This window comes from Micrasema longulum, unplaced genomic scaffold, assembly GCF_059751315.1.
Source record: "Micrasema longulum isolate JH-2025_06_02 unplaced genomic scaffold, ASM5975131v1 h1tg000736l, whole genome shotgun sequence".
Lineage (NCBI taxonomy): Eukaryota > Metazoa > Arthropoda > Insecta > Trichoptera > Brachycentridae > Micrasema > Micrasema longulum.
In genome coordinates, this window is record NW_028277930.1 from 67665 (window position 1) to 93322 (window position 25658).

The 25658-nt window shown below is 33.8% G+C and overlaps 1 protein-coding gene across 2 annotated transcripts; it reads left to right on the forward strand.

Annotated features, from left to right (window-relative positions):
- Positions 1-25658, forward strand: LOC148279302 (protein-lysine N-methyltransferase SMYD4-like). Of its 2 annotated transcripts, none has more exons than XM_088230162.1 (13): positions 1-90; positions 2875-3041; positions 3389-3626; positions 6344-6449; positions 9385-9466; positions 10867-11031; positions 13794-13931; positions 14008-14197; positions 14981-15379; positions 21697-21841; positions 24630-24764; positions 25055-25208; positions 25292-25658. In XM_088230162.1, exons 2-13 carry the CDS (start codon positions 2896-2898, stop codon positions 25446-25448), a joined length of 2055 nt encoding a protein of 684 aa, XP_088086288.1. In that variant the 5' UTR covers positions 1-90; positions 2875-2895; the 3' UTR covers positions 25449-25658. The 2 variants fall into 2 exon arrangements, with proteins under 2 accessions (XP_088086288.1, XP_088086287.1); XM_088230161.1 differs by having other exon boundaries at positions 27-262.

Below are 25658 nucleotides of genomic sequence, written 5' to 3' on the forward strand. Positions count from 1 at the left end.
TCAGCCGATCAGCGCCCCCATTATTTCTACAACGTAACCACAGACTACAGGCACAGGCTACAGATTCTGTACTACAGATATCTACTACAGGTATCTTGGTTGTTTTAATAGTCTGTGGTTGTTATGGTTTTGTGTTTGGTGTCTGGTGTGTGGATCATCTGTCAAAAAGCACGCGGTCTAATGCCCAAATTCAAACCTTATAAATGATGTTTTGTGTACCTAAATTAAATACAAATCTAAACTCTCAAAACTGAAACTATAAGTAAGCAGTATTTTTTCTGTTGTAATCTTGACGTGTTTGTGTCGTAAAATATTATTTGTGACAATTTTGCCCAGCCATGACAACTTTGCCCACTGCCAAAATCCTTAACAAAATCATGTATTAAAGTAAGAAATGTTACTGGTATCATTAGAATTACATTTCGTAAGTATATTTTGACAGTTCCATGGCAAAACTAAATATTCAGTTTACCGCCAGTTTCAGTTGATCACTTGAAATTTGGAATTAAACTTGAAGGTCTGTTTTTGTATATCTATAAATAGTATCAAAACTTTTGTTGTTGCGGAGTTTTAGTTGAAACTAGGCAAGTAAGTGTTATATATTTCATTGCATAAATAATAAGAACGCTATAGAAAATATTTCTGTATATCTATTTGAACAAACACAATAGATATTTAAGTGGGCAAAATTGTCTTAGATTTCTTAGTTAATGTTTTGACAATTTTGCCCACGTCTAGGGTTGTCGCTACATACTACTTTGAAAAAACATTATCCATGACAAAAACCAGATTACAGAAAAAAATACATCAGGCGACCCGAAGAAAATGAAAGTACCTGCTGCTTAAACAAAGTAGAAAATATAAAAGAAAATGAAGTAAGCGACAAAAACATGATTTTAAACGAGGTAACCGGATGTTTTGTTCAAACTGGCCGATTTTCCTCAAAGATTTAACAAATAAGATTTTAAAATCTGATGGGGGTTTCAATCCAAATACACGCTAAAAATGATAAGCCAGTTATTCCGTTCATCAAAACTTTTTATACCGCACAGCGATTGGATAACAATCCATCCGATTTTTCTCTGCCTTCAGAATCAAAAGATACCCACATCTTATAAAGAAGAACAGTGAAAAAATGTTATAGCGACACCGAAACAACAGACTCCAATGCCTACTCAGTTAATGAATAAACAGATTTCGAGACATCCATCATAAGTCATCATGGCGAATATGAACAACGTGCCTCCGAATCTTCGGCTGAGGAAAACGAAAAAACAGTGTCAGTGTCCAACACCGATGTAGAACGGTATTGGTCTGATCCGCTTGAAATTAATAACGGTAAATAAGGCGCTTCCGTTTTAGTAAAGTTTAACACTGTTGATACGCAAAACGACAAATATGATGTCGGTTAAGTTATCAGCACATCAACAACCACAATTTTAATATTGTCATTTGTAAGATGCAAACGTAATGGAGCTTTGTTTGGTCTAAAGTTGAGGATATTGCTGATGTATTTAATTGGAACATAGTGAAATCTTTGCCTGAACCTGTCATCTTGCATCAAGGTTTTCATAAATTCAATGTAAACCTTAAAAACTGCAAGATTGAGTCATTTTCTGTGAGTAAATTAAAAATGGTAATACAAAAACCAATATTAATTTTTACCGTTCAAAAACAATTTAAACCATTTTAAAAAATGTAAAAATATCCGACCACATTTTAGAAATTTTTACTTAATTGAATTTGCCAGCTTTTTGTGAAATTATAAAGACTTATTTTTTTATTTTAAATGTTTTTTGTATAAATATTTTTAACAGTCTAAAGAATAAAATAAAACATGGAAAATAATATGAATTCTGTACATAAAATACAATTTCAAAGTATAGGTCATTTAGCAAATAATTGCACTGCTGTACAAAAAAAAAAGAATCGTTTTTTTTCTACATACTTATTTAAAGAAAAATAGTTTTGAGAGCTTGCCCCCTTAATTACGAAAATCGCATCAGAACTGAAATGGTTTGTAAAAAAAAATTAAAAGCGATTAATAATTTATTGGCTTATGCATAGTCAAACACGAACAAATTTAAAGGATTAGAGATAAACTCCTTTGGTTTGGTTAAAAATCCAATTATGCGCCAACCCTGGCCCACAAATCCGCATTGTATAGAAAAATTGAGGAAATAGTTGACAATTTTGCCCACCGGTTTTTTGCATTGATTTTATAATGGTGATGCCTCAATGATGCTATTGTTTAAACATAAACAGTTTTTTCGCCCAAAAAGTTGTAATAAATCGTATGATAAGGATGATAAAACCAAAAATAACAGTTAATTACCAAGTGGGCAAAATTGTCAACAAGTGGAGATAATTTTGTCCAATATGTTTTGTCTTCTAAAATTGCATAAATAAAATAAAAGCAAACATTGTGTACTTGTAAAAAGGCTCAGAATAATTAGTATCACTATTCAACAAAATGGATAGGAGTAGTCTTTTACAAAAAAAATATGATATTGTAAAAGTTTGTTAAAACTGTGCAAAATTGTCACGTTTGACGGTAGTGATTCATGTTTATAAAAATCGCAACTGAGCAATGCAGCTAAGCGCAATATTTTATAAGATATTGATTTATTTTTAATTCTTGAAATAGGGCACGCATAAACATACTCTTATGTGTGCTCTTTTAATAAAAATCTACAAATATATTCAAGTTATTAAAAACATATTTCTTAACCTTCTGTTTCAATTTGGATTTTTTTTTCCTAAATGTTTTTTCTGAAAAATATTCTTCTCTCATATGTCGGTACTTAAAATTATTTTAGCCTGGGCATATTCACTATTACTATTAGAGTTCACTACTTGGGCTATTTCTTCCAGTCCTAAACCGAAACCGTGGCGATGTTTCCTCCAAAGCTAGTGGAAGACAGCTGCAGAGACTGGACCATACTCCTCGATTGCCTGTCTGCAGAAATGAAAGATAAACCGATCGATACTGCAGATGAGTATGCGGCGATCATTCAAATATACTCGATTCGAGGAATTCGGTAAGTTTAAACTCTACCAATAAAAATAATCGTATCATTTTGAAATCAAAATAGTCATCACCAAATAATATGGCCCCATTTCGATGATACCTTATCTCGCGGAGTAATGTTGATGATATTTTGTAGTATCAAAATCATAAAACAGATTCTTTACAATATGCCCCATGTTTCTATTTCATGTATTAAACCAATTATGTATACATATACATACATACCGATGTATGAGGAACACAAAAAGTATCTCACTTATACTTACTCGCAGCTTTTATCTAAGCTAAATGATATAATGCTATGGACAGGCTTAAAAAACCAAAATAATTGCATAGAGTTTTGTTTATAATTTTTAGCGAAATATTTGAAAAATGGTTATCGACTCTGCTTCCCGATAAAAGTGTTTTGGAGAAATGCGCAAGTAGAGCGATTTCATGGAGAGAACGGGGAAATGTGTACTTCAAGGAAGGCAAGTTGGAGCAGAGTTTGGAGTGCTACACCTTCAGTGTCCTGTCAGCTCCTCGGGAGCATCTCACCTTCCCGCTGGCGCTCGCCAACCGCGCCGCTGTGCTGCTGAAGATGGCTAGATATAAGGTTCTCGTTACATTATACCGAAACAAATATTATCGCACTGTCGTTTCTGTCGAGTATGTTGGGCATGTAGTTAGTCGTAGCGATGAACCCCCGAAGGCGGATATCTAACGTATTACAGAGTTGACTATGGACAAATGACGGAGACGTCGGGAGTCCTCTCCTAAGGGTAGATGGACTTATTCCTTTTACTCTGGTGTGAGTTCGAAATAGGCGCTGGTATCTAAATCACCACGCAGTTTAAATTATTTCTGGTCGCGGAGAATCCAGGAGCAGACTCCATTTTTCCGCTCTTTCTAATAATCCGAGTTGCGCTTGTGGCGCGTAAAATCAAACGGCCGAATATGTGTTATGGTATTATCCCTTCTTGAATGAGAAAGTAAGCTTATGGCCTGATGGATGTTACCAGACCAGTCTAGTATCCAGATTTAGTGAAAAACCGTCAGAATTTCAGATTATTCAAGCAGTTTAGTAGCTTGTGGGTTGAGAAATAGGAAATGAGCCCCATAATATGGTGACCGATATTTGCGGAATTCTCGTCTGTTAGAGAATGTGCAGAATGGTTGCTAATTTCACATATTGTCGAAGGAGCCCGATGTGTCTGGGTATGAACTGAACAAATATTTTGAACTGTCCTTTCCTATCAAAGGGAAGTGGTGTTGCTTTTCTTCTAACTAGATTAAATTGAAGTAGCTAATAACTTTGGTATAAGCGGTGTTAATTGCATGGTAACTGAATCAATCTTTTAGTGACTCGAATGAAGTGTGTAAAGTGTGTAGAGTTAAGTAATCTTTCAAAGTACCAGTAATATTCTTAATTGATGTTATTATAAGGTGAAGCACCCAATTGTTAGCACTGCACCATTTATCAGCACTGCGTACTTTAAATAAAGAAAAAGAAGTCAATAACTTTTCGTCGTTCGCCTGATGCAAAAAACGTGGACACTGATTAGTATATTTTACTATTGGCAACATTACATCAGAAAAAAACCCATAAAATTGAAAAAAAATCAGCTAGAAGTGAGGCTGTTGCATTTTTAAAGCTTGTTGCAGCGTAAGGTGAGTGCTCAACTTATCCCTATATTTGAAATATATCTTTGTATTTTAATAAAATCATTTGTACATCGGTAGGAAAAGAAGAAAGTGAATTATTCACTGACATTAAATTATTACAAAGGCTTGAATCTTTCTATCCGACAGGACCTATAAGATAACCGAGAATAATAAGTATAAGCGAGATGCTGCTTTGGTATTCACAGAGAGAGTGAAGACCACAAAATGTGTACAGAAGATTAATTATGATGTGAAAGGCAGCACGAAAGGGTATCAACATTATCAAAACAAATTGATGCTCTGAAAGCTGTCAATAATGGGATGAGCAAAAAACTAGCTGCGAAAACTTTGAATGTACCACGAAGAACTTTTCAATTTAATGAATTGTGGAAAACTGGTGCAAATATTATGTGATGCTGAAACATTAAACCGAAAAAGTGATTTCTCATCACAACTAAACATATTTTACAAAATAATTTTAAAAAATCTTTTCAGAAGTCGACATGCACTACGACTTCATTTTTAGGCGATGTTCGAAACGAAAATATGTACATGTATTGAATTTTAAAAAAATATTTGAAAAAATTGTGAAATAGAACAGAGTAAACACGCTGATGGAAGACATCATTTTAAAGATATTTCGAGGGAACCTGATCATAAGACAAACGGAAAATACCCGACTCCTGTTGGATCGAGTAGTGTCATTGCATTCGCAAGAAGTACTTTAGGAAACATTTTAAAAGGCAATCAAAAAAGTTATTTTAGGAGGAGGAAATATTAAAAAAGAAGATGTTTTTTGAGAATTGTTTTTAAAGAAAATATTTATTTGTGATTTTCAAAATGACAAAACGCAATAGACGCCGAGCCGGAAGAGCTGTGCGGAGGAACAAGTTATTTTTTAATATATATATTTCTGCTTCTGGGCCATATGTTTATTATTAACACAAGTTAACAATGCGTGAAAAAATAATAAATACATGGAACAATAATGATTCTTCGTAATAAAAGCAACTGTATGTTTTATTTATTAATTTTTACCAGCGGCACTTATACCGTGCTCATGATTGGGTAGTGGGGTGTCAATACTCGGAGAAATGCATGCTGATAATTGGCATTTGGGTTGTTTTGGGCGGATTAAAAAGTTATTATTTAAAGAAGAACAGTGAAATTTAGCATTTAAACTAAAATTTCAAATAAACAAATAAAAAAATTCAGATAATTGACTACCTTTATATCTATCTTTAATTTCACTATCAAATTTTCATAAAATAAAAAATAATCTTTCATAAAATAATTTTTATTACTCCGAAGTCAGGCGATGCCTTAAAGTGTTAATAAATAGTGATTTTTGGAAATGGATTTTAGTAACTAGATTATACTAGTGAATAATATCCGACATCAGCCCGAAATTTGTATTTCTTTTAACGTGCATTATTACTCGCAGTATTACACGAGTATTATTCGAGTATTACTCGAGTATAGACCGCATTCGTTTTTTTTTCGCTCTTATAATTTACACAAATATTTAAAAAAATTGTGGCCATTTTCAACAAGTTGTAAATAACTCACTTTAAGACAATGGAAATCAAGTCGGGGTAGTGGGGTTCGAACAGTCAAGTTAATTCGATTAAGGCAATGATGATGTAAAGTTTTGTTTACTATTGTCAGGAATGTGTGCGGGATGCAGAATTAGCCCTGAGCCAGGGGTATCCCCGTGATGAGCGTGCTAACAAGTTACTGCGCCGCCTGCAACTCGCTCGTGAGCACGTCCCCGGTAAGGACTGCTTATTATTCTCAGGATGTGTGTCATCGAATGTCAGCTTGAAGAGGAAGATCTGAACCATGTTTTTTTTTATGCCCCATAAATAATTGTTATCCTGGGTTCGTGTCCGACCACTTCGATATTAACATTCCATTCCCTACTAATATTCTAACTCTCCTGTCTCCACCCAATAGGAATGTATTCAAAATTTTATGTAAATATCTAGTTATGATATGAAGTTGAAAATAAGTTATATATGTGACGCTAAAAAACAAACGTGCCCATCTCCAGCCACCGTGATTTTTTTAGATTTTTGGTTAATATTAATGCCTACGATGTTTTACATAATAATATTAAGTTTAAACAACCCAGTCTCTTTTATTTTTGCTAAAAAAACAATTTAAAAATTGTATTATTTTTCAAACGTGGCCATGTCCATTGAGTGTTTTAAATCAAACGCGTCCACATCCGTTCGAGCCAATCAGATCGTAGCTTTTTATCAAGATGGCTCCCATTGCTCAAAAGATTGTCATTCTTGCGGTGTGTGCTCTTCGAGTTTTTAAGTGTATAACAATGGAAAACAATACGACTAATATAGAAAAAGTGACTTCAGATAAAGCACGAAAGGTTACCATATCAAATCACAGCATTAATGTACAAATACGACTGAAAAACTGTAAGTTGATTTCGAAATTCAACTGTTAAACTTGCTAGGGCTGTCCCGTCCCTATCTCCATTTTTTTTTGTTATCATTTAATTGACTTTTATTTAGATAAATAAGTACGGTGTTTTTTTAAAGTATTTATTACACATTCAAATCATCTATATTATTTAATAGCCTAAGTAAAAATAATTTTTAAAAACCTGTTAGTAACAATTTATTGTAAAAACTTCGTTCGTTTAATTCAATGAAGCTAGCCAATTTAAAAAAAATCAATTATAAACTTTTTTTTTCTTTATTTGTGCATGCTGTGTTCACATATAATTGATGAAAAATATCTAAAAATAACAATTTGTGATTATTTTACCAATGTCATATGTATTGTTTGTGAACCATAATAAATAAAATAAATAAATGGTCTAAGAAGCTATTTTGAGTCCAAAAACAATGGGGTTCCAATTTTTGTATTCACTGCTTAACTTAACGATGACGTAGGCAAGGAGTGATTTTTATTTGTTGATTTTTGTAATAAAGCAAAACTTTTTTATAGATATTTTAGAGAAAGTTTGACATGCTTAAGTCTAATTTGGAAATTTAGGCTTGAAACCGAACTTTCTAATGACAAAGTTCAGCCCTATGGGGAATTGTATATAAAAAAATTCTCTTAAATTAATGAAAAAATAAGAAAAAATATTTTTAATATAAACGAACTACTTTGAACGACGTTGCTAGTTCTTCCGGATCCACCAATGGTAAGAAAGTTATAATATGTTTCCGGTTTATCGTAAGTCAACTGACTAATCATCAAAACTCACCGAAGATGAGGGGAAGAGAACTTGAGACGTCACAAGCGGAGTAATTAAAAAAATACAAAACTTTGAAAAAATCGTAGCACTGATAATACGGTACATTAAAGAAAATGGCTTAGTTTACTTAGTAAAAAGTCTTTTAAATTAGAAATAAATAAAAAAACACTGAACTCCCTTATAATGAAATTCGGTAAATAATACAGTGTAATTTTGAAAACAGTTTCAATTAAAATCCATCTAAGTTGGATATTAGGGATCTTTTTTTAAAAAAAACACAAAAGTGTGTTTTTTATCCAATTATTATTACAATATTATTAAATAAAAAAATATTTCATACTAAAATTTTCATATACTCATCTCCGGGATTCCTATAAAACCGAAATGTGGTCACAAAAAAATGCTTTTCAGTGCACCCAATTGAAGTCAAGCGACATTTTAGAATTTCACAAATCTTTTTAGAAGTATTCAAACAAAATTGAGCAAAACAATTTCCTGCTACAATTTATTAAAACATCAACTGCCGAAAGAAGAAGACCAAAAAATATTGATAAATGCAAAGCCCAGCATCTAAGCAAAATAAATAATATAGTTCTGTGTACTATAAAACTACACAGAACTATATTATTTATTTTGGACTAGAGCTGAAGTGTTAAACTTATCATTTTGCCTTAATGTATGTATCAGATTTCAATTATTGTTCTTTTATACAAGTTTAATCCTATTTTTTTAACGCTTCTTTGTCTAGTGTTGTACTTTTAATTATTGCTAAAGATCTAATTTTGTTTTTATTCATTTTAATATACATGTTTTTTTTATAATGTGACTTTTTTTATCTTAGCACATCCCTGTTGGTTTTTGGAGAGACACGAATGATAGAGTGCAAAACAAAACTGGCCAAATCCAGACAGTGCAAAACAAACATGGACATCTCCAAAATTTAAATGCAATTTCCGAGTTTTTTTAACTAATTGTGACTACAACTCACTATCGAAATCGTACTTTTTAGTCAAAGTACATTTATAGAATAGCACTACGGGAACTCTGTGATTATATTAATCGTTCAAAGAAAAAAAGTTGATTTACTCAGTTTGACGAACGGTGGAGATAGCCACGTTTGTTTTTTAGCGTCACATATATATGTATACGTATGGTGTATAAATGATTAAATACCAACACACTAACTTGTATATAGTACTAACACGTGTGTAAATATTTACATATATTAAAAATCTAAAACTCGACACTGACTAGAACACCCCAGTTGACTAGACTAGACTTTGAATGTTGAATTTGTGGTTTGTTGTTGTGTCAGTCGTAATACGGAGGAGGGACCCTTCCTTACTTCTTCCCGTATACTTTATGCCAATGAGACAATAATAAGAGTATGTAATTACTCTAAAACTAGTTAGAAATAACAAAAGTTTAAATAAAATAAAGAAATATACGCAGTTGTATATTTTCCTTAAATTATTTTCAGTTCAAAAAGATGATGTTCTCTCGACGCCATTATTTACTCCACACCCCACATTGGACGGTGCTTCTTCAGCTCTCGATGTTAAGTATGTTTATTATTCAATCCTACTGGTTCAGAAATTATTTGGAAAATACAAGTTTGTATGCCTGGATTTATGAAAGTGCTACATGTCTGTCACCAGGGGAGTGCAGCTCAATTAACAATTGAAGAATTCAAGAAATAATGTTAGATATCGTACACGGGTGCAAAGTGACTACTTGAACCAGCCAAAGATAGGTCGTAGCATTTCCTTTCTATAAAATGTTCACCGCCTCTGTTGTGATAGATAAAAATATAATAGTTTAATAACTAAAATCCGAAGACCACCGAAGAGAACCACCGAAGGAGAGCTGGAAATGAACGTCTCAGGAGTCACCCTCTAGCTGATAGCGGATCACCCGATCTAAACCGAGAAGAAGAACTAAAATCTTATAAGATCCCGTGACAGAGTGACCGAAGGACACTGCAATACAGTATACCTAAAATATGCAACACGTTACCGAATGATATTAAGAATAGTGAGTTAAATAAAGGAGCGAGACGTATTACGTAGATCGAGTATGAGACGCTTGAATAAATTATGGCAATAATAATTAAAAATTTTAATAAAATATTGTACAATATGTAATGTTTTCAAATAAAATGATTAATTGAAAAAATATACATGAACCTGCTGACGAATTGCCTGTTGCCATTCAGCAGGACTTTAGTTTTAAGATTATTTTGTAAATAAATAAATTAAGAAAATGTTTACGAAAAGTACTAAGCGGGGCGCGGTCATCTTTAACCTGTATGCGAGTTACTACGCAGGGGAAAGGTTTTACGTAGGGTTTGTTGCCATTCAAAAATATACTCAATGGATGATAATTCAAACCCATTATAGTTCTCCACGATTAGCTACAAAATTTTTAAAAAAGCTATTTAAAAGATTAGTTTATTTACAGCTGATTATTATACAAAAGAATTATGTACTGATTATGTAGTCAAATTTAAATGACGCATTGGTTCCATCCGATCTATGTGTACATGATAGGTATCATGCGCACTGCGCAGACAGCCGGTAGATGAAGTGCGTAAGTCCGTTAATTCCTTTGAGGCGGGCGCTTAGTACTAAATTTTCGGGTTTACGGTACTTTATAACTTCACAGTTAGACGCGCCGGCTCCTGTGCTCCCGGCAATTATTATTATTATAATGGAAAACCTATATAGCTTAATTTTTGTAATATAATACCCCGAGCGCACTTTACAAAAATGATTCTATGCTATGTTGATTTTAATTAGATATCTACCATCACGCCTACTAAAAGTAAGACCGTGATAATTTTTTGTCAGCATCCCTAATGATAATATTTACAGATTTCAGCAAGTACAGTTTCACAATGTACCATATAATTTGTATGCAGTATCTGCACATGTACGAGTCCTTATAATGTCGGTTGTTTTAGATACTCTGATAAGTATGGAAGATACATTGTGACCAATCGGGAGGTACAGGAGGGAGAAATTCTTTTCCTTGAGGATCCTTACGCCTTCGTAGCTCTTCCCGGTCCCGATGGAGTCCTTCCTACGGCGTGTGAGATGTGCTGTGCTCCTGACATCTGCCCTGTGCCGTGAGTGACTGTCCATCTTATTACTAGACATCGGGCGGGTGATATGGGTACTTTTGGAAAATAATTTACCTTAATTTTTTAATTTGGTAATGTATCCAAAATAAAACAAGTTTATTGGATTGTAATTCTACTTTATTTTTTATAAAATATACAAAGGGTATATTGTGACGCGTTTCGTCTTGTTAGGACATTTTCAAACTAACTTAAATATTTACAAAGTTTCCTTATATACTAAAAATAATTGCTATTTTATGTTTGTGGATTTCTATACAAGCCAAAATAAGTAGAGTAAGATTACAATTATAAATAATTCAGTTTTTACTTTTGAAAATATTAAGTAAAGGTGAATTAAGTAGGTTTAACTGTTCATTTATAAGTATATTAGCAGGGTTATTGTCATTTTTTATTATTTCTAGCTGTTCTAACAGATTGAGTCTATAGCCTTTATTTTCTATGTATGATGGTTGGTTCAGGTTTGTTTTTGTTTGTTAAATTATGTTTGTTATTTATGAGGTGTTTTGCAAATTGGGATTTTTCAGGTTTTTGTTTAATGAATGCACTTTTATGTTCTTTGAATCTAATATTAAAAGATCTGCCTGATTGACCAATATAAATGGCATTGCATTCCTCACATGTTAATTTGTAAATGCCACTTTTATCAATAATGTTTATATTCTCTTTACTATTTTTCAATTTTTTCCCTATGTTATTATTTGTTTTATAGGCAACGTTTATATTATTGTTTCTGAAGATTTTTCCGATTTTTTCTGAAATATTTCCAAGATACTCTATGCAGCTATATTTCTTGTCTAAGTTATTTGAATCTTTGGGGTAAATTCATTTTAAGTTATTTGTATGTATTTTCTTTTTTAAAATATTATCTATAATTTTAGGGTTAAAACCATTATTTTTTTGCTATAGTTTTTATTATATTTAGTTCTTGATCGAATGACTGTATCTAGTGGGTAATTTATTAACCTATGCATCATGGAATGGTATGCTGCTAATTTATGTGTCCATGGGTGCATTGAGGATGCATGAATTGTGGTGTCTGTAAACGTAGGTTTTCTATAGATTTTAAAATTGTGTTTGTTTTCGAATGTTCGACTACCAAATTAAATATGGAATTCTACCAATTGTCTGCATACACAATAAATTAATTAATTTTTTAACGCGGAAATTAAACAAAACACTGCGTTCTTCGTTGTACATATTTATAAGAGGTACAAACATTGACCAACTTACTCTAGTCTCTTTGGTCGGATATTGCGCAAAAAGTTTAAACGATTCAATAAAATAAAATTTAATTGTTTAATTTTTATGTTTAAAAATATTATAAAATTCTCATTCGAATTCCATATCTATCTTTAGTAAATTTAGGTAACATAGGCAACTTGGGTTGAGGCTCTCCTGAGGCATCCGCGGTATGTGTCCCGGCTCATAGGAGGCTTCTCCAATAAAACAAAATGAAAAAATCTCTCTTGGTACTTAAGTTAAGCAGCATTAAATAAGGTTAATGAATATGAAATCTATCTGCATTTCAAAAAAGGGCCCAAGAATGCCCAGAGAAAAAAGTTCAAAATATTATTTTGTATGTTGTGTTCTTTTATATGTAGTTTTTATTTTGCTTGTGTAATGTAAATGAATATATACGAACCGAGTACAGTAGAGACTCGGTTATCCGACCTTTGGTTATCCGACCTTCCGAGTTATCCGACCTACCGGGGCAATGCCCTTTTCCTTTACCTGACTGCACGCATTATATTCGCGCGACAGTCCTCAGTGCTTCCGTAGCTCTTTCGCTGAGAGGACGTGTTGCGCATTGTTTTTGTTAGACTGTTAGTTGTGTTTTGATTTTGTCATCTTTAAAAGTTGTGGTGATGGCTTCAAAACGTAAAAAAGTGGTTGTGTCAATGGAAGAAAAACTGAAAGCCTCGAAGAGATTAGACAATGGTGAAACTTTATTAAACGTGGCGCAAGATTATAACATAGGAAAAACAACGGTAGGAGACTGGAAGAGGAATCGCAATGAAATAAAAAAATGGTGTTCTCACTGAGTCACGGCAACTGCTTTGGAAGATCAGAAAACCATAAAAAAATGTGAGTACGAAAAAGTAAGCGAAGCTCTGTACCTGTGGTTTACTCAACAAAGAGATAAAGGCGTACCGACAGCAGGGCCAATCTTACAAGAAAAAGCCCTAAAGTTCCAAAATAAACTGAACGAAGGTGAACCTGATTTCACAGCTAGTGTAGGTTGGCTCGATAGATGGGAGAAAAGATATGGAATTTGGCAGCCTTATATCTGTGGCGAGAAGCTTTCAGCAAACTCTGAAGCCATTCAATCATTTAGAGATAAACTTCATACGCTATTGGACAAGGAAAGCCAATAAGGTGATCTGATATTCAAGTGGGATAAGAATGGTCTCAATTACAAACTGTTGCCGGCGAAAACACTAGCGTCAAAGGCTGAAGCGGCAGCGCCAGGTTACAAACGTAGCAAAGAAAGAGTGACAATTCTTGCATGCAGTAATGCCGCAGCAAATATGAAAATGCAACTGGCTATGATAGATTACATTCAGTTATGTTACATGTACATATTTGAAAAGTTTTCGATGTGTAAAGAAAATTATGTAACGCATTTTCAATGTCGTTTTTATCATTTTATGTGTTATCCGACCTTTTCGCTTATCCCACCTTGTCGCGGCCGGTTTAGGTCGGATAATGGAGACTCTACTGTACCACATTTGTACCGACTATTGTAGGTGCGTGGAGTGTGCCGGCAGCGTGTACTGCAGCGAGGAGTGTCGAGAGCGGGCGTGGGAGAACTTCCACCGCTGGGAGTGCAGCGGGACGCGCTCCTTACTCTGGCCCACTATTGGCATCGCTCACCTCGCTCTCAGGTTTGTGTGTAGCTGGGCGCACGGCCCACTGTTGCTCACCTCGCTCTCGTAACACCGGTAGACGTGTGTGTTGCAGGACCTACCTGGTCGGGCGGAGGGAGGGGTTCGGGCTGGGGGAGGAGGAGACGGGGGGCGGGGGCGCTCTCCTCCAACACCTGAGGGAAGCTGCGCTCACTCCCCCCGCTGGCCGAACATACCTCCGGATATACAACTTAGTGACCAATTTTACTAAGATGGATAAACAGGATTTTTTGCAGTACGCATTGGTAAATATATTTTAGACTGACAGTTGAGTTTATTTATTATCATATTTTTTTTTTTTTTAAAAGAAATATTTGCGTTCTTATGATTTACCCAAATATTTAATTTTGAGTGCCATTTTCGACGAGTTGTCAATAACTCACTATTAGATAATGGAATCGAGTTGGGGTAGAGTGGGATTCAAACCACGGACCTTTGGCCGCTTTATATTCAGAATAATAAGGTATTTTCTGTAGGTGTCATGTGTCCCGTCATTTAAAATTAAATTAAAAAATACATTGTTTACGAGCTTTGCTGTCAAAAATTGCCCGTATTCAGAGACACTAAGTACATTCTAATCTCATATGCAGAGAATTACTTGAAGGTTGGGGCTGAGCTATTGTTTGTTTCTGAATACGTCACACGGACACAAAATAATAGTTTTCTACAATCTGAGCACTTTCATTGTTATAAAATATGTTTTTTTAAATTGCAAACATATATGTTTAGTTTATATAGCCCCATTTTAGTTATATTTATTTATTTCTTTAAACGCCTTGTAGGCTTTTCCATGTTTTACATATATATATATAAAGAGAGACATGTATTTCACACAAAAGTAAAAAATAAAATGAATGAATACCTCAAGGGCGCTTAACAAGGGTGATTCATGAATAGGCCTGTAGGACCGATAAAATGAGGTTCGAAGGCCCGAATCTCCCAGCATGGAACAGACGGCGATAGTCGTTAGTGTGGTTTTTTTTAAAAACTTTAGTCTCATACTTGATAGGTGTGTTTTGTGTCTTCAGACGAGTGTGATGCTGGCGACGTACCTGGAACGGCGCTCGGGGCTGGCCGGCGGCGGGGGGCCCGCGGGGGCCGCGCTCCTGCTACGGCACCTGGGGCAGCTGGTGAGCTGCGGCCACGCCGTGGGCAGCGCCGGCCGCCCGCGCCGCGCCACCGCCATATATCCCTCAGTCAGCATCATGAACCACGCGTGCGCGCCCGCCGTGCGCAGCGCCCATCGCAGCGCGCGCCTCGCCGTGCGCGCGGCGGCGCGCCTGTCGTGCGGCGTCGAGGTCACCAACTGCTACGGGCCCCACTACCGCCGCATGACCGGGGCGCGGCGCCGGGAGGCCCTGCTGCGCCAGTACGCCTTCCTGTGCGACTGCTCCGCTTGCTCCGACCCGCTGAAAGATAGTTTTGCTGTAAGTATTCGCTTAGTTGAAAATTTTTTTTTCTGTCGTATCTTTAGATGTTTCAAAAAATGGAAATCTATATTTTCGGAGACATTAAAATTTTGTCAGCAAATAAATATTATCTCGATAATAATTTTTTTACGCTTAAAGAATACGCAGACATGGTATAGTTTGACATATATATATATTTGGACAATTTAAATAGTGACATTTTTGTGAAAATCACCTCAAGAGTGCTGTACAGTAAATAAAAATCTAGCCCGTCTTGCAGCTACAGAGCGCTTGGACGGTTGGGATTCTAGTTCCTCGTCTCCAATTATGATATATATGAGCTAGATTACAGCACGTCTTGCAGCTACAGAGCACATATATAATAATAAATCTAGCCCCTATTAACCTTTTTATTTGCGCAGCACAGTTTACATGCACAGTTTGAATTTGTCCTGTGAAACATCGGACCCTTGAGTAGTATTTTTACAATTGAACCGAGTCGTGGTCCCATAGCTAGTGTTGAGGACTCGCAGATCAGAGGTCCGAGGTAGCAGTGACTTATTTATAACTTAATATATAACCCCCGAAATTCATTTATTATATTTCATTATATTATATTCGGGTAAATCACGAGAACTCAAATATTTACTTGTTATTGTTTTAAAAATATCTTATATTTTGTAAAAAAATAATTAGTCAAGAACATTCTGTGAAGATTAAATACGTGTAGTACTAATATGAATGATTATTATTAGCACTAAATAACGATACAATATGCAGGGCAAAAGATTGAAAATGAGCTGTGGGCTGTGGGCTGTGGGTAGAGATTTAGAATATAAGTGAATTGTCATGACTTGCCATTTAATGAAAATTGACACCTCAACCATTTGGCAATATGAAAACAAAAGTTATATAATCTTCCAAATAAGTACAATAAATAATAAATATCTTCTTATAATTAATCCAAATATTTCAATTTTTTGGGCCATTTACAGTTGTAATTTAACGGTGGTAGAGAACGGGAAAAAGGTTGTCAGAGTGAAGTTCTCATAATTCCCTTTTCGCACCTAATGGTGCATAGGGCACCGCATTAGTACAACGATTGCAGCGCATCAGTCTTACGCTTCAGGTGCCAGTCCCGGGACAGTGAAATATGCTAGTGTGAAAACACCCTTTTAAATAAATATTTCATATCAACCATGTCGGGAATCGAACCTGAGACCTCTCGCATGGTATGCAAATGCACTGACCACTACACCACGAGGCCGACACCGACACTTGAACAAATCGTTTACGTAATATGTGGGTATGTAAATGTGTCAATAAAATCACGTCATTTGATTGTCTAACGTCCGTTCCGCATTCGGAACGAAACATGAACCATTGTTCAAAATTCAAAATATACTTGTTATTTATCATAGAAATAAATTACAATGAACTTCCATCAAGAATATTCACTTACAAACTCAAATGTTTTATATACTTGTCGGTGAGTTCCCAACTCTCGAGGTGTTCAGTTTCAAGTTTCAAGAAAAATACAGTGACCGTGTCTAAAGCTACGAAGTTGGGACAAGGACGGGCTCTGTGCGGACAAACCGAGGAAGCCCTGTTAAATGTTTATGAATACATCCAGAATAGATATGAAGCGTTGATGGAGGTAATTATTTTATGCTAATATTCGTTTAATTAACAATGTAAAAATATTTTTTGTTATATAAATAAAAAATATATTAATTCATCATTTATTTTTATTTCTCTTAACACAAAACAAAATAACGGTTATGTTTTCATATTAATATACGCATTATAATAATTTATGGTTTTCTTTTTTCAGGGCGCTAAACTTACTGAAAACGATTCAGCGATGTGCCTTCCAAACCCGCGAATTCTTTGTTATTTACTTTTTAAAATATACGAACCCATCTATTTAAAATTATTTTAACCGTGCACTGGTTTATATTTTAAAAACTTACATAATGCGGTGTTGGGTTCATGTCATATATAATTACAAATGTATTTAGAAAGTTTTTATAAATACATTTGTTATCAATAGATCATCATCGTCAGTGGCTTTACAGCCTGTTGTGGGCCCATTCCTTCCTGCATCCTGCGGCTCTTCTCCAGTTTGTCAGGCCAATCGCTCTAATGTCACTTTCCACATTATTCAGCCATCTTAATTTTGGTCTGCCTCTGCTTCGTCTGCCTTCCGGAGTGGTATAAAGAATCCTATGAACAATAGAAGTTAACTTAAAAACATGATTTATTATTAAAAATTCTAATAATCGCATACATGAGTGACTAAATCCAAAAATCATGAAAATAAGAGGTGTTCTGTCTGATAATTTCCTTGATTTTTAGCATGTGTGGCTTTTTTTAAAGTTTTGTTTACTCAGTCTATTGGCAAATATTACTTGTCATTTTAGTATCTAAAACTTTCTATAAAAAGTATTGCGCATATTCAATGTCGATATTATCCCTTAGTTGTATCCAAACATGTTGAATTTAAAAACATTATTCTCATAAAATACGCGTACTTAATTTTTTTTTTAAATTATCGAAAAATAATTCTCCATTAAGTGACTGGGAAGTCCGAAATTTTATATTCGTATTATTTATATTCCGGAAAGAGCACGTAATTTCTTGTTTGCAGTTATGAAAAGATTAATATATTTATATAATGTCCTACAATAAAGATTGCCTACTAATTGGGTAATACCAAAATCTACGAATTAGGTCATTAACTCCTCTGCCGAGTCTTACCATAACTGAACATAACCTTCTCGGAATATAAATAATTTTAAAGAAAGTAAATTAGAATTTTTTCGGAATTCTCCTGCATTGTTATTTGATTGCAAAAGTATTCATGCAAATACAAGAGATTAAAAGTAATTCTGCCTAATATTCCTGCAAACCAGTTGTTTTATGTATTATGTCCTTTATTTATACATTATTGTACATGTAAAAATATGTACATAAATTGTCAATAAAATATTTATAATTCATAATTTGAGTGTTAATTAACACACTTCGTGTGGACAAAGTATTGCGCTGGCGACGGGCGAAAATATAGGTCCTGCGCAAATTTCTTTAATTTATTTGAAATCGCTATATCTTCGAAAATGATAAAAATATTTTAATAAAAAGTTCTACACACTAACTCAGCATATCCAAGCCATAAAATTACAAACCAAAACCAAATATTATTTGTAATCCAACATCATTATGGTTCAAGTTTTAAGTAAAACTCGATTTGTATTTTATAACATTACATATTTTGTATTTTATTTTATATTTTGTATAAAAAAAAGAACATTTGTATTGCTATTTGAAAATTATATACATATGGTTAAGACCTTAACAAAGAGATTGGTATATAATACTCATATAAAAACCTTTTTATTTTGCCTTTGAAATGAGGCCGGCGCAAAAGGTATTTCTACCCTTCCCGCTGTCAAGCTTTAATCCATTGAACAGGTAGAAATACCTTTCCCGCCCCAAGTGTGTTAAGATAATATCTCATTGAAACGGATTTCTTTCTTTATTTTTTAAACAATTAGACTTATTTTTTAGATGTTTTTCTGGGTTATCGTGCCGTGTACTATTACTCCATCTTGCCGATGTTTCGGACAGCGTTACATCGTCCATCATCTGGGCTGATGTAAACGCTGTAACGCCGTCCGAAACGTCTGCAAGAAGGAGTAATAATACATGGCGCAATGACCCAGAAAAACATTACGAGAATCCGAATGGCCGTGAAAACCTACGAACTTTAACGAGACATACTTTAGAAATACAATGTATGATTTTTTTCCAGAAATTTATTCTTGCCGAAGAAGTTTCAGCAGCTACTGATGTTTTCTCCAGAACAATAAGATCATTATTATAATGCTATCTCATCGCCAAAAAAAAGGAACCGGTCGAGTACATATACTCCAAATTCGTTTGACAAATGCGTAATAAGAAAGAGTATTTATGGTTTTTATCTGAAAGAAAAAATATTACCAACAATTGGAAGGTTACTGTCTGTTCTACAAGAAGTCATCGGTTATAATGGTTCCGAGATGACACTAAGAAGAATGGTGAACAAGATGGGATTTAATTCAAGAGCGTGTTACGAAAGAAGCCAAATATTTTCAAAAGGATATCCTATTCGAGAGCTATATGAAAGTATCGGGAAGAAAGCAGATTTATAGTTTACGCTGATGAAACTTGTATTCATACGACCCATGTGGAGTGACAAATCAGGTAAAAGCATAAAAATGCTAGTGTCAAAAGGATTCCGCTTCATTGTTGCGCATACCAGATACCCTATATATGTATGTATAAATCCCACCGAAAGACTGGTGATTACCACGATGACATGAACTTTACCAATTATCAGAAATAGTTGTCTGTAATGATTATTGGCAATGCGTCATACCACAACAAGTTGGTAAATCCAGCACCAACATGGAATTCTAAGAAAGCCGATATGATTCAGCGGTTAACTCGAAAGGGTAAACCTTTTTCGAATATGCTTCGACCAGAATTGTATCGGCTAATAAATTTACAAAAAAGCACTTTCGAGGAATTCGCTATCGATAAACTATTTAACGAAAGTGGTCATGAAGGATTCGCCATATCACCCAGACCCGATTGAAGAAATTTGGTCAATTATAAAGGGGCATGTAGCATCAATGTCAATGTCAATAAAATCAATAAATGACAAAATGACATTGAGCTCTGTCAAAAAATTGGTGAAAGAAAAGGTGTCATCAATCGCCAGCATTGAATGGGATAACGTCTGCAGGCATGTATGCAAAATAGAATATGGATTTGGTTGCATTTGATGATTTTACCGAAATTAGTGATTTGTTTTTTAACTTGTCTGATGGCACATCGGATTGTGACGAGTAGTTAATATTTTTAAGAATAGTTGTAGTTATTATAATATGTGTTTTTATTATTTCGTACCATATTATGTTTTGGCTACATTTACTGCATTATTTTCAATATGTTTTATTTTCACTGCATTTACTACGTACAGTACAGTACACGAAATGTTCAGGACCCATTTTTCTTCATACATTCTCATACACATATTCCCCCCAATTAACGTTTTTTTACATTTTTCATCACACCGGTTTTACGCTTAAAATTTTTCAGAATTAATTTAATGTGTCAAAATAGCCTAAATTATGTCGTAATAATGATGCAGCGGCCCGCGCTTCACTGCGTGTGCCACGCGAATGAAGAATAACAACAGGTGAACAACTAATAAAGGATAAATTATTGTCATAACCTAAATTCAAAGCAGGTGCAGTGTAGTGCAGTTAACCTTTTTGTTTAAGTGTCTTCCTTTAGGGTTAGTCTTGGTTTTCATTTGAACAAAAATGTCATATTGACTTGTACAAATCATGATACGCAGTTGACAAACGTTTAGAAACAATAAAGTTTTAATATCATTGAATTGCGATGTTTAAAACATAACAATATAAATATTTAAAGTTATAAAAAAGATGGTTTAAAAAGTTGTCATAAAAGTGGAAATAATTTTCCCGCGATCTATATGACAGTTGTTTTTAGTGATGCCATAGAAAAAAAGTGATACCATATAATTGAAATTTTTAATGCAAATTCTATTTTCGTTTTTTTTTATTTACACATAAAATAATTTTAACATGCTGTTTTTATATAAAATAAAAAATCAGATGACATAATATTGCTTGAAAAAATATATATTTTTTTTTAGTGAAATCATTGAAAATAGGTAAAACAAATATTGTCAATTTCCACTTATCACCGTTTTTACAATTTTTCTGGAAGTATATGTACACTATAGTGTAGCAAATCAATTTTATTTTTATGCAATTCATCTTTTTTCCATTATTTCCTCACTTTAGCGTTTTCCTCAGTTTTACACTTTTTTCTTGCTCCCTTGAATAAAAAAGTAAAAAAGGGGTTTTACTGTATGTTAGTTTTACTTCATTATTTCTTACTATTTTATATTTTCCCTAAATTTACCATATAATATGTTTGGTACTTTTTTAATTTTTACAATATGTATGTAATAAAACGTACAAATGGAAATATTTTGTTTAAATGTTCCCTTGCCCCGAATCTCTGCTTATGTTGTCTACGTTTTTATATTAAACGCATCTCACTTTTGCAATCGGACATCTATTACAAAGTCGCTTTATTATCTTGGTGCCTATGTTCAAATCAAAATTTCAAGTAAATAATGTTAAATATAAATTCTAATAAACAATTTATATTTTCGCACCGCAGTTACCCTATGAGAATAGGAGAGGTTATATAGAGATAGCTCTACATAATATTATGATCGTTGTTTATAGGACCTTTTTGATTGCTACTTGTGCGATATGTGCCGTGGACCGGTATTTACATCCAACTATGAATGTGAGGACTGCGGAAGGATTGTGCCCGATCCTGACGAATTACAACATTCAGCCGAAACGTCACTTCAGCTTTACCGACACGGTACTGTATTATTTTATATTTTAGTAGAATTATTATCTATGTATCGTAGCCGGCAGTAAAAAACGAGACATCCGGGTCGTGGTCCTGTGGAAGTTTTGTAGAGTCACGGGCCGAAGGTCCGAGGTTCAAATTCCACTCTATCACAACTCGATTTCCATTTTTCCAGCACGAGTTATTTACTACTTTTAGGAATTGGTCTGAAATTTTGAGTAAATAATGAAAACTTGAGTACAATTTATTGAACATAAAAAACAAACCGGCTTAAGAAAGAGATTATCGGCCATAATCGGCTAACTTCGGTTTTGTAGCGGGCCTATAGACTTCCATATTTTTCTGTCGAAAATTCTCTTCATCTCTGTTGCAATACGTATCGATGAAGTTTTTCTATATTATTGTGTTTTGTGTCAAAATATATGAATATGTATGTGGAATATGCCTGTGATATACTGTACGGACGGCTCTCGAATTTCACACAATTCGCTATTTATTGATAATGCGAAAATTATTCGCTTCCATGCTTTCGCTCCCGCGGTCAAATAGTGATAGACTTTACTTATTAGCTCCATATGTTCGATGTAATCATTGTTAAAATAAAATAGGATAGAATTAATTAGTTAGTTATACCTTGATAAAGAAGTTTGTGTAGCTTTGAAACCGATCCGTAGAAAAAATAAAAACAAATTTGTTTTATATTAATTTTATTATAATGAATAACCACAAAGTTAGAGCTTCAAATCTAAATTTTATTCAAAAAAGAAAATTATTGTGGTATATAATTTTTAAATTATATTATATTAAGAAAATAATTAATCAGACCATCGGGGAAACTGGCAGGAAAGGTGTGCCTACATTAAGAGAATTTTGGGGGAACTATAATACAATGTGCAGACCAATTTGTCATAAGAAAAATATTTTTTAAAATACCAACAAAAATAAATCTAAATATATCTTTTATGAGTAAAAAGTTATTAAAATAAAATATATATTTTAGTCATAGCTTAGATTTTATTATATTATGGCAATAAAAAAATATCATTCAATTGTTATTGCATTGTTTTAACTATTCAAAATAAGAACAACGAAAAGTAACAGAAATATGTAAGTAAAAATTTTACAGAATATTTTGATGTTTACATTTATGCTGAATTATGCTATTATTATTATTATTATTGATAATCATTCTACTGAAGTCACTGTACAGTACACTAAAACTAAAACAATATTTTCATCTATCTTTCATAGATTCCAAGAAATAAGACCCCAAACATGCCCATGTTTTGGTTCGGAACTACGGAACTACTATGTTCTGCCGAATGCCAGCACGGCAGGCGGTGACTCACAGCACCCCCAAAGATAGATAAAAACGTTGTTTCAGTGTATTGTCGAGTGTCTTTAGTAGAATGATTATCAATACTAATAATAACAGGACATTTTTCAATGAAATCTGCATTTATGTAATTTTTTGTGAAAATCATGTAAAATATTTTACTTTCGTTTTTTTATCCTAAAAACCCAAGTTAATTTTTGTTTTTTTAACTTTAAATATGTAGCTAAAATGATTCAATACCATTTAATGAGATTTTTTGTTACCATAATTTACTGTAATCTAAAAGATTCTCAAGAGTGTAAGAGCTATGAGTAAAATGATTTATTTTTATTAATAACCTTTTCTTATGATAGACCCCCCGTTTTAATTGTAATGTTATCAAAAGTTTATATTAGTTCTTAAGATGTTATGAACTATCTATCTTAATAAAGCATAAATAAATAAATTATGTTTTTTGTTGATAATTTCTAATGCATTTTCATACGACATCGGCCGGTCAGTCGAGCCAAGACAATTGTAAATGGAACACAAAAAGCAATATTGGTGACTCGTGGGCTGAAATAAAAGAGTCAACAATCATAGGTTCCTCCACAATTGATGAGTGATTTTATCAATTCTAGAGAGACTTTGGAAACTATCACAGATGATGAAGTAGTTATCCTAATGAATGAACTGAACTTGGACGTTGTCAAGAAGGTGTTCATGAGTCGATTGAATCTTACGCGGTACCGGCTATCAAATGAGTACTTAATGGAGCAACAACTGGTAAATGACACACAATGAAAGTGAGGAAGAAGATACTGATAAAATCGTCAAGACTTTGACGATCAAAAATATGAATGAAGCCTTCACGCTTCTTGACATCATGGAAGATTGTGATCCTAATGGAGAACATGTATCCCGAGTACGAAGGGCGATCGAGAAAGACAGCATGTTATAGAACTCTTTATCTAACTAGAATGACAAATTTATAATGAAACTACCTATAAGCAAACATGCCTCGTTAACTTAATTACGTGCATAATATTGCTAAAGAAATATTTTTAATGTAAATTTGATCAGATTGTACCTTCAGAACAGGTATTTTTGTATCTAGTGAAGCTGCTAGGAATATCTTTTTGCAATTTTTACATGTCCAACACGTGTTTTGTATTGCGAGTATGTACTTTTTTTTGCCAAAAAACGCTGTATTTCAGCACTGAACTGAAAAAATAAATAATAAGAATGTAAATATTTATTTTTTTATTAAAAAAAGTGCATTTAAATGACAAAAAAATATGAAACATTAAAAATAAGTTTAAATGGTAGATAAAAACTATGGTGTGTCAACTTTTTACTCGAATACAATTTACTATGTACATAATGCAAATCGCTTTTCCAAAAATTTGATTTATTGATAACTTTAGAAATACTACACAACATTGTATTAATATGATATAATTAATAATTTATTATTTTCAGCTCAAACTTTGGAGGGAAGAGAGGCGATAAGGACAACTCTCCGAGTGAAAACTTTACAAGAAAAAATATTCCACAAATACAATACACATTTACGAAAGACAAATGATTTACTAGCAAACTTATTAGCTGCAGAAGGTAACACACTTTATCACACCATTAATTTCTTGTTTTTTCAATCAATATTGTTTTTTTTTTATTGAATTTTCCCCTAAATGTTGGGGAATTTTATTTATATAGTATCACTTTTTTTTTACTATGGCACCACAGAATTTCAACTGTTATCAGCGTTGCCAGCCCTACCGATTTTGAAACATTTCTTTTTTTTTCTATATAATAATTTGATCTATATGGAAATTCAGACCTTTTCGAATTATTATTTGATCACTATAGAGAGTACCTATACTATTCAGTAATCTGTTTGTCAGGGCGCTACGAAGAGAGTGCGGCTCTGGTGGAGGCAGCGCTGGACGCCGTGAGGCTCCAGTTCGGGGCGACGAGCGCGGAGGTCGCTCACGAGCTACACAAGCTGGGCGGGGTGCTGCTCGAGCGCTTGCGAGCCGACCTCGAGCCGAACTCCGGGTGAGTGCGAGTAGCGACCTCGGCGGACCGCGAGTACATCCGCCGCCACGCTGATCTCTAACCGGCCCTTCCCTTGCTTGCAGGACGTTACGCGCAGAGCGACAGACGGCAGAGCGAGTTTTATCGGAGGCGTTGCGAATATTCCGACTCATATACGATGCGGACATGCCTCCCCATAAAGATGCTTTGGATCAATTACAATCGGTGAAGAATTTAGCTATAAATGATTTGGGGGAATAACTGTGAAATTATTATTTTTTTGTATATCGACACACCCTACACACAACTGTGTAACTGAAAAAGATAAATTTTATAGGAGAGCGTTTTAAAGATTTAAAAAAAATCAACTCGTGATATTTCACTGTTCTTACGTAGTAAAGCTGGGAAATTTGTCATTACGCTTTTAATTGAGTTATTTAATAAGATAAAAAATAAATGTTCTTTCTGAGA

Bases quoted from the DNA above. Each gene is read 5' to 3' on its own strand.
- LOC148279302 (XM_088230162.1), top strand. From the start codon at position 2,896: ATGTTTCCTCCAAAGCTAGTGGAAGACAGCTGCAGAGACTGGACCATA. The intron at 3,627-6,343 runs GTTCTCGTTACA...TACTATTGTCAG, and splicing joins TGAAGATGGCTAGATATAAG to GAATGTGTGCGGGATGCAGA. The intron at 9,467-10,866 runs GTATGTTTATTA...CGGTTGTTTTAG, and splicing joins TCTTCAGCTCTCGATGTTAA to ATACTCTGATAAGTATGGAA.